At 44.5% G+C, this 14,300-nt stretch overlaps 1 protein-coding gene across 1 annotated transcript in view; it reads left to right on the top strand.

The window, feature by feature from the left end:
* Window positions 1–14,300, top strand: part of PAPPA2 (pappalysin 2) — a 275,884-nt gene that overhangs the window by 186,687 nt on the left and 74,897 nt on the right. The window contains exons 15-16 of the mRNA XM_062193837.1: window positions 3,874–4,051; window positions 5,718–5,931. Coding sequence (XP_062049821.1) covers window positions 3,874–4,051; window positions 5,718–5,931 — 392 coding nt within the window. The remainder of the gene's footprint in view (window positions 1–3,873; window positions 4,052–5,717; window positions 5,932–14,300) is intronic.

The raw sequence follows: 14,300 nt of genomic DNA, 5'->3' as shown, positions 1-14,300 counted from the left end.
TAGTCCCAGTTGCTCCTCTTCCAGTCTAGCTCTCTGCTGTGGCCCAGGAAGGCAGTGGAGGATGGCCCAAGTGCTTGGACCACTGCATCCACATGGGAGACCGGGAGGACGCACCTGGCTCCTGGGTTTGGATTGGTGCAGTTCCATCTGTAGCAGCCATTGGGGGGGGGGCGGAATCCAACAGAAGGAAGACCTTTCACTCTGTCTCTCTCTCTCACTGCAAATAAATAAAAAATAAAATAATTTGAAAGCTTCTAGCACAAGACAAGGCACACAGCATTCTGACTAGTAAGCTGCATTATTTTTTTAAAGATTTATTTTATTTATTTGAAAGACAGATACAGAGAGAGAGGTAGAGTCAGAGAGAGAGGTCTTCCATTCCGTCGGTTCACTCCCCAGATGACCACAATGGCCAGAGCTGATGATCCGAAGCCAGGAGCCAGGAGCCTCCTCCAGGTCCCCCATGCAGGTGCAGAGACCCAAGGACTTGGGCCATCTTCCACTGCCTTCCAAGGCCATAGCAGAAAGCTGGATCAGAATAGGAGCAGCTAGGACATGAACCAACGCCCATATGGGATGCCGGCGCTGCAGGCTGGAGCTCTAACCCGCTGTGCCACAGTGCCAGCCCCTAAGCTGCATTGTTATAAGCAGTCTCAACTAAGAATTGTCATTTCTTTCCTTTAGAGAGTTCACAGTACTCTGCAGAAGATTTGAAGCATAAAACCAGCCATTAAAAACAGGACCCTCGTATGGGATAGAGAAAGGATGCTCTGGTGCTTACAGAGGGAAGAGGGGAGATGTGGGATCATAAGGACAAAGTGGACACATGACCATTAGTCAGATATCAATGGTCTGGAAGCCTGAACTTTTTTCTCCATTTTGTGCCAATTGATTGCTTAACAGGTTGTGAACTTGTGGGAACATTTCACTTGGATAGTCACAGTTTAAAGTCAAGATATTGGGTTTCAAGTGGTTTAGGTTCTGCCTTGAGGCCCCAACTTCTTGGTCCATGACACTTTAGTCAGAAAAACAGAGTTCTTTTCACCTGTTACTATCCTATCACAACTCAAAGCTTTGTCCACTCTAGAAATGAGATAGAAAGAAATGAAAAAGAACAAAAACAAAAAGGTAGGAACTGAATTCACTTCTGTGATAGGTAAAGAAGGGAGGGAAGAAAAGATAGTGTTTGCAATGCATTGAAATTAGGAGCAAATTCAAAACAAAACAGTATCTAACAAAGCCAGGAGAAAAACCAGGCAACACAGCCAGAGTTTGAGAGATGTTTTTTAAACGATTAGTGGCTCGTGGTGGCTTGAGCCAGATGGCCAGACTGTGATAAGTATGGAAGGGGCAGAATCTGGGCTTGAAAGGGAAGGTGGGGGCTCATTCTTTGCCAACCAGATGGTGAAATTAGTAACAGGGCTGTCCAGCTGACCACACTTCTGTCACCCGAGGCTGGCCCCATGAAAGAAATCATGCTCTCCTAGCTCGTGATCACAAGACAGTGGGGTATTCGCCTTTTGTTGACACAAGAACTGGAACTAAAAAGAAAAAGATGTCTGGCTTTGAATGGGATCCTTCTGGCAGGCAACAGGGAAACACGGGGAAGCTGGGAGGAGCAGCCAGCCAGGAGTTGGTGCTGGGGTGACAGGTGCCTTCGGCAGCATTCCACCTTTGGCCTTGGTGTTGCTGTGGTCTTCTGCAGCGATGGCTGGCTCAGCCACAGAGGCTCCCCTCTCTGCCTTCGACGCTTGGCAACCCAGGGGCCTGAGTGACTATCACACTTTTTCCAAACAAGCATTGAGCTTGCAGGTCTCTAGGTCCCTGGTCATTCCTTTCTTCTCACTCTGCACACCTTCCACTTCCTGGACTGCTAGAAGGCCTGATTGTCTCGAGAGGCCAGCCCCTCTGGTTACTCCGGGAAACTCCCCATATGTTCTCCCTCCACACTCAGCTTCTGGTGCTTCAGTCTTACGTCTTTAGTCCCCACAATGCCTTTGTGCCGCCACACAACAGCACAAAGGACCTGCAGGAAGTTTTGACTAGTGGATAAAATGTCCATATCCCTTATCAGAGCACTGGGTTTGAGTGCCAGCTCACCTATCAATTCTAGCTTCCTGCTGCTGCATACTTTGGGGGGGCAGCAGTAATGACTCAAGTAGTCGGGTCCCTGCTACCCATGTGAGAGACCTGGACTGAGTTCTCATCTCCTGACTTTGGCCTGGCTCAGCACCAGCTGTTTTAGGCATTTGGGGAGTGAACCAGTGGTGAGAACTCTGTGTGTCTGCCTTCTAAATAAATAAGTAATCTTTTAAAAGTTGAAAACATGTATGATCAAAACAAAACAAAACTAGGCATGGATTTCAAAATATTTTCACCAAAATAATTCTTTCCTTTAGTTCCATTTTTCCATGAACTTTTGAAGCCCCCTTGGATTATATGATTATGGCTTTATTGTTTATATATCTATATTTTCTTTCTACTTAATCCCAATTTTCTACTTTGATTTTATTATTTCAGTACTTATATTATGTTCTCTCCAATTATTACAAAACAAAAATAGGTCTCTACCAATATCCTTCCTCCTTTCCTGAATTCTTCTCTTTTCTCCTCCTCTCCACTCTTCCTCTGTCTGACTCGTCCTGAGCCACTGTTTCAACATACGATTTGCTCCAGGAGAGCATCTTGTTCAGCACAGGGCTTGGTCCCTCTGGGTGCTCAATACATATGTCTTCAGTTCATTAGCAGTGATGTGCTCTAGGGCTACCCTACTGAAATGACAGCCCCTGGGAAAGGCCTGGAACTTGTCATGTCTCTCCTCTAGGTCTTGATGGTGCTCTCGGCTGTTCTTGGACACCTGCACCGTTCTCAGTGGTGGTATCAGCTGGCTTATTAATAAGGGAGCCAGCAGGAAACAAATGACAAACTCAAAACTGGGTGGCTCTTTAAAGAATTTAATAAAGGGACTACTAGCCGGCGCCGCGGCTCACTAGGCTAATCCTCCACCTTGTGGCGCCGGCACACCGGGTTCTAGTCCCGGTCGGGGCACCGATCCTGTCCCGGTTGCCCCTCTTCCAGGCCAGCTCTCTGCTGTGGCCAGGGAGTGCAGTGGAGGATGGCCCAAGTGCTTGGGCCCTGCACCCCATGGGAGACCAGGAGAAGCACCTGGCTCCTGGCTTCGGATCAGCGCGGTGCGCCGGCCGCAGTGGCCGTTGGAGGGTGAGCCAACGGCAAAAAGGAAGACCTTTCTCTCTGTCTCTCTCTCTCACTATCCACTCTGCCTGTCAAAAAATAAATAAATAAATAAATAAATAAATAAATAAAGGGACTACTTACAGAGCTAGAGGCAGGATCTAGAGAACTCACAAGGAGATGGCGCAGTATCCCGGGATAAAGAGCTTCTGTGACCACCCCTCTGCCTGACAAACAGACAGCAAGGAGCGGTGGAGTCCACAGGAAGAAAGAGCTGCCCGAGGATGTGGTGACAGCAGCGACCCCGTCTGGAAGGAAAAGGAAGAACAATCCCTGACCCCCCTCTCTCCCTTCCTCTCCACTCTCCAGAACCCAGGCCAGGAGGATGGTGGTGGACGGACCTGGAAGAGCAAAGAGGACAAGCAGTAGAACTGGCCTTGAGAAGCCTGCCATTCAATATTCTCTTACACTAACTAATGGGTTTCTTTCTTCAGTATCAGGCCTGGGTATTGCGAGATAGTGTATTAAAACAACTAGGGATAAACAAGCAGACAGGCAAAGTAACTTTACCTGTTTTGAATATTTGGACAAATACCAGGTTGCTTCCAAAGCCTAGAAACGACAAATGTTCTGATGAACCGGTTTATGTGAACTTGACAGAGGCAAATCTTCTGTTTCTAGAAGGAGACCCTGCTCACATGTTCCTCTGGGCACTGGGACATGGATGTGAGTTGCATGCCTCTTGACTGTGGGATTCCTGACCCATCCTTGGTGAACCACGCCACCTTCTCCTGCCCAGAGGGAACCGACTTCCTGAAGCGCTGCTCTATCTCTTGTGTTGCACCAGCCAAGCTTCAAGGTACTGTCTGGCCAGTCAGGAAATACATGCAAACTCTGTTCAGCTCCTCAGCCTTGGGGGACTTGGGTGCCCTTCCCATTGGCTTCATCAAGCCGCCCTCCTCTAGTAATATCAGCAAAATCCCAAAGGGCATCCCTGTTCTTTGTTTCCAACTACCTGAAGGATGCACCAGTTCGGGATCCCCTTAATGAACCTTTCCTCTGATTTTAGTTTATTGTGTGCACTGCAGCGTCAAGCCAACTAGCACAATTGTCCCAATAATATTAGTAATCAAGATGTACTTTATCATGCAGAGTTTGAAATTTAAGTTTCTATCATCCTGTGAGTTACATGTGTTTAGTTCTATCTTACAGATGAGAACACAATTATATAATGGGTCTTCAAAACGCTCATCAAAGAGGGGTGGATGTTGTGGTACAGCAGGTTAAGTTACCGCTTGTGATGCTCGAATCCCACATGGGCGCACTTCTTTGGGTTCCAGCTGTTTTGCTACTTACTCATGTTCCTTCTAATGCATCCTGGAAGTCGGCAGGTGACAGCTCAAGTGCCTGGCCCCTGCCGTCCACATGGGAGACCTGGATTGAGTTCCAGGCTCCTGGCTTTGGTCTGGCACAGTCCTGGTTTTTGCAAGTGTCTGGGGAGTGAGCTAGCAGATGGAAGATCTCTCTCTCTCTCTCTCTCTCTCTCTCTCTCTCTCTCTCTCTCCAAGTAGATGAAATATAATTTTAAAAAGGTCTTGGAGGATGCTTGTTAAGAAAAAAACTATCCATGGATTTCAAAGTGTTTTTCACCAAAGTAAACATACCTTTCAATACCATATTTCCATGACCTTTTTGATGTCCCCTTATATATTTTTCCCCAGCTGTACTGCTGGTTAGAGATGAAGATGGGGAGGAACCTGCTATACTTGACAGCCCCCCACCCCCACCCTTGACCTCACCACCCTCCCAGGCTTTGGTGCGCCTAACAGGTACTCAGGAAGCTTGTTCCAAATGCAGATTCTTGAGCCTCACTCCAAGAGATTCTGATTTAGCAGGTCTGGGGGCTTCATGTCACTAGTGTGAGTAGTCCATGGAGTACACTTGAAAGAAACCCTGAAGTGTACGGAGCCCTGGGGTGCGGTGTGTACAAACAGAATTCCACATCCTGACTGCCTGAGTTCAAATCCTCACTCTGCATCTTACTAGCTCGGGCAAGTTACCGAACCTCAACTTCCTCGTCTGCAGACAGGATAATAACAGAATCTATTTTCTTTGGGTTCTTTGAAGAGTTTACAAGAGTTAGTCCATTTAAAAGGCTTAGAACAGCACCTGGCAGTGATCAGCACTTTTAAAGTATCATCTATTATTACTTTAATGCTCCCATGATGCTATCAGTGCTATATTTTTATAATTTATAGGTGGGAAGAGAGGTGATGGTTTGGTTGATAACCATTCTTTCCTTCAGGCTAAGAAGTATTTATCTGACTCCTCATCAGTAATAGGAGCACAAGGGCACTCTGTGGGTAGCAAGGTATCAGATGAACATTTGATGTGCCAGTTTAGAGACCCTGCTCGGTGAAGATGTGTGTTTCCAAGAATGCCAAAGTGTTGGCAGACTTTCATTTCTGCTGTGATTTCTGGACTCCCTGCTCTGAGCATCCCCTGCTTCTCTTTCCTGGAGTCAGGATTGAGCCCATGGCTGACCTGTCTGGAAGATGGGCTCTGGTCTCTCCCTGAAGTCTACTGCAAGCTGGAGTGTGACGCTCCTCCTGTGATCCCGAACGCCAACCTGCTCCTGCCTCAGTGTCTCCACGGCCAGCACGACGTGGGCACCGTCTGCAGATACGAATGCAAACCAGGCTACTACGCGCTGCAAAGTGTGGAGACTAAAGCCAGGAGGTGAGTTGCTGTGACCCTGACCTTCATGGCCCTACCTGCTCTCGTACCTTACCCCTGTTCTCTCTCTTGGAAATCTCACACTCTGGTTTTTGGAGATAATATTAAGAACTTCTGGGTTGCCCATTGCTTGTGTGGTTTTTCTCTGTATGTCTCTTCACTTGCCATTTTCTGTTATGACAGGTGGGTGACCTGCAGTGTTTCCTGTAAAGGCGTTCTCTCCCACGGGAGATTCCACAGTCTCACTTAGGTGCTGTTTGTGTCTATCTGTATTCAAATTCTATTTAGATTGTATTTTTTCCTGGGAAGTAAGTGTTAGGAGTATCCCCGGTGTGGTCCTTGCCGCTGAATCCCACTCTACTGCACAGCCTACCCGCCCTCAAATTTTAGGAGAAACCACCTAACTAGTCCCCAGTCAGACACCTGGGTAGCTTTGTGCTATTGGGGGGTTTATTTCTTTGACTCATTTTCCCCACCTGCCTCATGGGAACTGGCTTAGTCTGTTTTGTGCTGCTGTAACAGAATACTGCAGACTGGGTATTTTATAAACAGCAGTAAATAATCTGGCTCAGAGTTCTGGAGGCTGGGTGGTCCAGGTTGAGGCTCTGCACTTGCACTCCCACTCCTGAGGGCCTTCTTGCTGTGTCATAATGTGGCAGAAGGCATGATACAAGGGAGAGAGCCTCAAGTGCTTTTATACTCAGCATCCATCCGTTCATGACAGTGGACCCCTCCTAGCCTAACACTGCCAATTAGGCCCCATATCCTAACCTTGTTGCATCAAGAGTAATTTCCAACACATGCTTTTGGGGGGAACACATTCAAACAACAGCAGAGATCATAGCAATGACATCTATCTCATGTAGATGCTAAATGAAATCACACGTGTAAAACACAAAACTCAGCACATTTATTTTTGGAACTGGACTCAACACATCTGAGCTATTACTAAAACTCCTAGACCCATAGCCAGGAGACCTTGCGTTCTAAGCCATCAGAAGTTGGAAGTGGGGTGCGGAATGCTGGGAATGAACAGGAGCTTTAAAGCATGGTTTTAGAGGAAGGGCTTTCAAAAGACTCATGCTGGGGTTCACATCTCCACCCACCCTTCACAGCTGAGCTGCTTACCTCTGGGTTTCAGGCTCCTCCTTGCAAATTGAGGGTAATGTTGGTGTCACACACCCATCCCCATGCCTGGCTTTTGTCAGTTGCTCAACAAATGGTTTAAGAAAAATGAACTATTTCTGAACAAGCAAACAAACAAACAAAAAAATGTTTCGAGAAGGAAACTCCATGTGTTTAGTAAGTAGTAGCTACATGTTTCCTATCATAAATTATGTAGGTACAGGAAAAAATCAAATCCATTTGTTATCAAGGACTTGCGCAAAGTCTGGCTATAGGTTTTCTTAATTTTAATACTTTATTTTTTAACTAACAAATTCCCGGCCATGGCATTACCAATGGTGCCAGGAGATACGAACTTTGCTTGCAAGCCAGAATTCTCTAAGGGGACAGAGGAAAATGAGGCCATGTCCTCTCTGGCTCACGCGCACCCTTCCCCTGGATCCCCAGCCACGCTAACCTGTGGCTCTCAGGCCTTCCTAGACACAGAAGACCCTGCACAAGCTCCTTTCCCATCCACCCGCCAGAGGGAAGAGTCAGACTTACTGCAACATGGATGCTATGAATGACGTAGTCATGGTAGAGGTACTCTCTGGGCCTGTGAACTCTCGCAGGTGCAGTAAATGGTTTTTGACAGCCACATGATTTTCTTGGGCTCTAAATGCAATGATATACATTGACAGATAGTGAACGCTCAGGTGGGGCTCCAAGTGAGAATGCTATTCCATGCAGACTGAAGACTGCTGTTTTCTTGCTTTTTCTCTCATTTGTCTTCCTTTCACACCCCAGCAGCCAGTTCAGACATTTGCAGAATAGTATGGGGAAGAAGAATCAAGGAGGAGAGAAATGGCTTGGGGCCGGGAGGAATTAAGGGTAGAGAGATCATGGCCAGCTCTGCAGGTCCATGGCTGAGGTTTTATGTTGAGAAAAATGAGGCTTCCACCCATTTGCCTGGGGTCTTTTGCCTCGTCCTGCATCCCTGCCCCCTGGCAGGAGCACGTGACGGCCGCTTGTGGACAGAGCTTTTCTGGCTGAGAAATTGGACGCTTGCATCACAACGTCAGCATCAATTTTGGCTTAAACATTTACATTCGCAAGCACCGTGCTGAGGGGAGATTAAATTATTTACCGCCCTGTGTAAACGGATTAAATCTTGGTTTACACCTGTTTACATAGCAGGCCGTGGATTGGTAATCAGAAGTTGGCAAGCTGGACGTAAATTGCTGTCACTTGCCGCGTATGTTTACCAAAAGAACTATGTCAGCCTTGCTCTTCCCATGTGGAAAAAGTCCAGCGTTGTACAAATGGGACTCTAGAATTCTTTCTGGGACATGCAGACACGAAGAGAAGAAACTGGGGAAAACAGGCAGGAAGATCGATCAGGAGAGAGAGGACGCAGGCTAATTTCATGAATTTGTACAGTGTACTGCGGGGGAAGAGGAGCACTGGATGGATTTCAATTCGTCGTCATGATCCTGAACATTATACTCAATATTCCTATGTCTCAGTTTTTATATCCATAATATTTTTTCTATCCAGCCACGTCATTTTAAGCCTGACATTTGGATAAGATGCTAAAAACATTTTATTTTAAAATATGTTCTTGGTTTTTAAATTCACACATAGTAATTGGTACATATCTATGGTTTCAACACATGTATTCACTGTGTAATGATCAGATCAGAATAACTGGCATATCTGTCACCTTCAAAATGTGTCATTTCTTTGCATGGAAACATTCAAAATCCTCTGTCCTCGCTATGCTGAAATATACAATGCATTATTGTCCATCATCGTTATCCTAGTGTGCTATAGAACGTTAGAAGTGATTTCTCCTATCCCGCGGCATGAAAGTACTCCATAGACTGTGGAACCCACTACAGGTGCTATGCTAGGTATCGCTTTTGTTTCATTTTCTTTAACAGAAGGAAACAACTACCAGAAGGTGGGTCCAATAGATTCTCGTTTCTTCCCTAGCCTCTTGTTTCAAGACAAGTGCTAGACCTGGCGTTCCAGCTCCAGTGCACTCCACCTGGGAGTGGCAGGAGTGGCACATTTATCCCTAGGAAGCTCTGTGCCGGTCTCTGGGTTAGGAATAAGGAGGACCCCTGAATAAGACATAGGCAGCCAAGGTAGCAGAGCTGGTCACACCCTCCTTGAAACGCTTCTTTTTTTATTTTATTTTGTGCCGTCTTGTGTCCTAATTTTCCTTCTTCCTCTCTGTCTCTTCAATTTCATTTTCTAACCTTTTTATCTCTGCCCATTTCTTCAGTGCTGGTGTTTTTCTGAGTTCTGTTTTCTCTCTTGCTCTGTGCACTGGTCAGGGTTGGGGCTCCTTTACCCCTTGGCCTTGATTTCTATCCACTTGCTGATAACTCCTGAATTCGTACCGGCCGTATGGTCTCTCTCTCTGAGGGCCTGAAGGCCGAGAAGGCCAACTGCCCATAGAATAGCCATTGGGTATCCCATCTGCCCCTCAAACTCCTAGCTGTAGAAAACACAGCCTACTGTAATTTCTTTCAAATCTGAACATCTTTATGTGTCCCAAGAGGCTGGTAGGGCCAGGCACCTGCACATCACGTAAACCTCTTCAGTATCTGTCACTCTTTCTGAAATCAGGTGTTAACTCTGCTGAATGTCACCATCTTGCTGACTCTCAGACATGCCCACTTCAGGGCTGGCATTGTGGCACGTTGGAGTAAGCCACTGCTTGTGATGCTGACGTTCTGCATTAGTGTGCCAGTTCAAGTCTCAGCTGCACTGCTTCCAATCCAGCTCTCTGCTACTGTGCCTAGGAAGGCAGTGGAATACGACCCCATTTCTCCCCACCTCTGCTGCCACTTCTCATTAGTTAAGCCACCATCGTTTTTCACTCCAGAACTGATCTTTCTGACTCCAGTCTTTCCCCTTTCAACTCATTCACCACTTTTCAGTAAAAACAATCTTTAGAATACCCACATCTGATTATAGTATTCCCCCACGTACAACTGAATGACCAGTCTTTCTTCCATCTTACCTAGGGGGAAAAACTTAGAATAACTTCATAATCTATCTGGGCCCTGCGTATTTCTGGTCTCGGCTCGCACTCTCTTCCCTGGAGAAAACTTCTCTCCAGCTGTCACAATCAACACCTTCTGTAGCAGGGCAGCGCTAATGTTTCTCACCTCTTCTGTTGCCATGGAGCCATAGCAAGCGTCTCCCTGGACCTCCAAACATGCTACTCCTTCTGCCTGGAGCTCTCCCAACAGTGACGTACTGCTTAGCTAAGTCCTCTCCTACATTTAGTGTACATGTGGTTCCTTCCAGGAAGTCTACAAGACCCCCCCCCCCCCCCCCGCATTGTGTAAGAGGGCTGCCTCCCTGAGGGGCTCTCTCTGCACACAGAACTTCCCCGAGGACGTGACTCATGCCACGGATTATAGTCTGATGGCCCCTCCAGAGTCAACAACAGGCTATGTCTATTTTGTTTAGTTATGTGCCCAGCAGCTATTATAACCATTGTTAGGTACTCAATAATACATTTTTGAATAGATGAAAGCATTGCATTTATGTGGAAACTCACAATAGGATTGTGGTGTTAAAGTTGATGTTAAAAAATGGTGAGGGGAAAAAGGAGACATTTTAAAAATATTTATTTGTGGATTTGAAAGATTGAGCTAGAGTGAAAGAGATTGAGAGAGAGAGAGAGAGAGATTCCAACTGCTAGTTCATTCCCCAAGTGGTGGCAATAGCCGGAGCTGAGCCAGGCTGAAGCCAGAAACCAGGAGCTCTATCAGGAATTACTACAAACAGCTTTATGCCAACAACTTGGAAAATCTAGAAGAAACTGATAGGTTCTTGGACACACAGAATCTACCTAAATTGAGTCATGAAGACATAGGAAACCTAGACAGACCAATAACCAAGACGGAGATTGAATTAGTAATGAAGACCCTCCCAACAAAGACAAGCTCAGGACTAGATGGCTTCACTGCCAAATTCTACCAGATTTTTTAAAAAGAAATAATTCTAATTTTTCTCAAACTATTCTAGACAATTGAACAGGAGAGACTCTTCCCAAACTTCTATGATGCCAGCATTGCCTTCATTCCAAAGCCAGAGAACGATACAACAAAGAAAGAGGACTATAGACCAATATCACTGATGAACACAGATGCAAAATCTTTAACAAAATACCAGCTAATCAAATCCAACAACAAATCAGAAAGATCATTCACCCAGACCCAGTGGGATTTATCCCTGGTATGCAGGGATGGTTGAACATACACAAATTAATGAATGTGATATATTACATTAACAATTGAAGAATAAAAACCATATGATTAGCTCAATAGGTACAAAGAAAGCATTTGATAAAGTATGGTATCCTTTCATTATAAAAACCTTAAGCAAATTTGTTATAGAAGGAACATTCCTCAACATAATCAAGGCAACATATGACATAGGTTTAAATGTGCAAGTTCTTGGAACATCTTCAGCTGCCTTCCTAGGGAGCTAGATCAGAGGCAGAGCAGCCAGGTCATATACCAGTGCTCTGATAAGGGATGCTGGCATTGCAAACAAGTGGCAGCTTAACCTGTTGTACCACAATGCCAGCCTCAAGAAGAGGTTATCATTATAAAATGGTAGAGATCTCTACTTTAGTGCTTTAGGGTAGAAGAAAATGTTAATAGTGTATGTTTTCTTTCTAGGAATTATCTTGGCAGCATGGAAGGAATGGTCATTCTGCAAAGATAGTTTCAATTTCATTTATTCAACAAACATTTATGCTTGGTTAGCACAACTCTATATAGTTAAGAGTGACAGAAACAGGCATAGCCTCTCAATAAGCTCGTCAGAGCAATGGTTCTTATAGTTGATAATACATTAGAACCCAGGGAGATTTAAAACATTCTAATGTCCATCTCATGCCTCAAACCAACTAGAGACTATCCCTAACTACAATGTTGTGACCTACAATTTTCTGATAAGTGGTGGTGGGAAAGCAATAGGCATTTAGTAAAAATTGAACTTCAGATTTAGATACTTCTGTTTTTTCCCCCAGGGTAACTATTAATACTGTCTTGTGGAAGCCACATGATCATACAAGTAAATAGCTGATACTCTGTAGTGTGCTGTGTTGCTGATGTTGAGTAGGATAGGTGGATTAAATGCATGTAAATATACATATATAGGTATATATTTTATTTACTTTTTTTTTTGAAAGGCAGAGTGACACAGAGAAAGGGAGAGATAAAGTCAGAAAAAGAGATCTTCCTTCCACTGGTTCACTTCTTAAATGGCCACAGTGACTGAGACTGGGCCAGACTGAATCCAGAAGCCTGGAACTCCATCTGGGTCTCCCACGTGGGTATCAGGGGCCCAAGAACTTGGACTGTCATCCACTGCTTCCCCAGGAACGTTACGGGGAGCTGGGCTGGAAGCAGAGCAATCAAGACTTCAACTGGTGCCCTGATGTAGGATGCTGATGTAGGATTAACTCGCTGTGCTACTGCCCTGGCCCCTAAATGCATATTTCACGTGGGACATCTTCAGTTTCTAATGGATTCATCAGCACATAGCCCCATATCCAAGCAATGAGTATCTGTGTGTTGGACTCTCTGGGGGTGGGGCCCAGGCATCAGTATTTTACAGAGCTTCCCAAGTGCATACCATGTGCAGCCAAGGTCAAGAAGCACTGGTCTAGTGAAACCTTTACTCCTGTGAGAACACTCATTTTAGTTTCCCTAAAAATGTCTTTGTTCAAAATTAGTGGAGCAGCACTTTTGCATTTCAGGTTGCACATGCCTCTTTGAGGTTTATTTATTTTTGATGGTAATAAAGAAAATGCAAACAGAATTGTAACTCCAAAGAGCCCGTAAGTGTGTGTGGTTTCGGGAGCTCTTCCCACTTGTATAACACGCAGCAACTCTCCTTGGAGCCATTTTTCTTTTTCTTCCATGCAATTTACTTCCACGCACCCATCATCATTAATCACACCTCTGTTTCATTAACCTGACTTCCCAAGAAGCTAAAATAAATGTGTTTGACTTACAATTTATCAAAAAAAGCCCATATTATATTCTTCCTTATCTTTCACTTCCACAGTTGCCTTTTCTCATTACACATTATCTTTATGTGTGAAGGTTAGGTTAACCTCATTAGGATTCATAATTAATTTAACTTCTAATTGATTCCAACCTTCTAACTTTACTTAGCCAGTCTCTCCTTCTGTATTTCATTCATCGAGATGCCATCTTCAAGGAACTGGAGCAGTCAGATCTTTCGAAGGTAGTAGTAAACAGCCATCCTTTTTGTATCAACTTTTCCAAAGTATATAAATCTATTTAAGTTCTGTAAACACAACTGTAGGTCAAGACTGCAATAAATAGGCCCTAAGTTGTGACTACTTACTGTTTAACAAATGTTTGGTTGGTGAACACCTTCAGTGGAGCCTTGTCTGATCTGAATTGAGGGAAGAAGCTGGGAGCGGCTCAGGCTCTGCATGCATACTTGACCTTTCTCTGTTCACTTTAAAGATTGGCAGAGAGTTAAATAATGTAAAGGCCCCATTCTGTTGGGTTGATGACGAGGCAATGTGATGTTGATAATTAATCACTACATGTTACATGGAAAAGTATTTTGCATGCATTACCCCATCTATTTCTGTCATAAAGACAGTAGATTTTAGCACTAACAAAATAACAGAATAATGTAATCATTATGAGATTATAATGATACAGAATGTGGTATTTTACCTTGCATTTAGTTATTATTGTCTGCTATTACAGATGAGGAAACTGAGACTTGTAGCCCTCTGTTGCTTGAGTAGCCAGTAGATGGTGAGGCTAGGATCAAAGCCATTCCAACACCAAAGTCAGTGCTCCTTGCTAACAAGGCTTTTGGTCTTGAGCAAATCATTTCATTTCTCTGGGCTTCTTGTTCTGCATTTGTAAAGCAAACAGAAATCTTGCATTGTTTGTAGCTTTAAAAGTATCTGTATTAACCAGTAAGAGCCAACACTTAGATATAATACCATTGAGAGAAGTAGTAGATAATCACTATCACCAAAAAGGGAAGCAATGGTATATTATAAACACAAATACTACAAAGACATAAAGTGGTCAGAATGCTAAGGGTAATCTTGAACAAGCCAAAATTTTATTCTTTTTTCTTAATGGCTTTTGGTTACTCATTCTCAATTCACACCCCAAAGAACTGACTCTACATCTCCCTTGAAATAGACCTTTGGGAATATTTCTAAGATTTCT

The sequence above is a fragment of the Lepus europaeus genome, chromosome 5 (genome assembly GCF_033115175.1).
Source record: "Lepus europaeus isolate LE1 chromosome 5, mLepTim1.pri, whole genome shotgun sequence".
NCBI classification, from domain to species: domain Eukaryota; kingdom Metazoa; phylum Chordata; class Mammalia; order Lagomorpha; family Leporidae; genus Lepus; species Lepus europaeus.
Note: the sequence above shows the minus strand (reverse complement) of the source record. Positions and strands in the feature narration are given on the sequence as shown.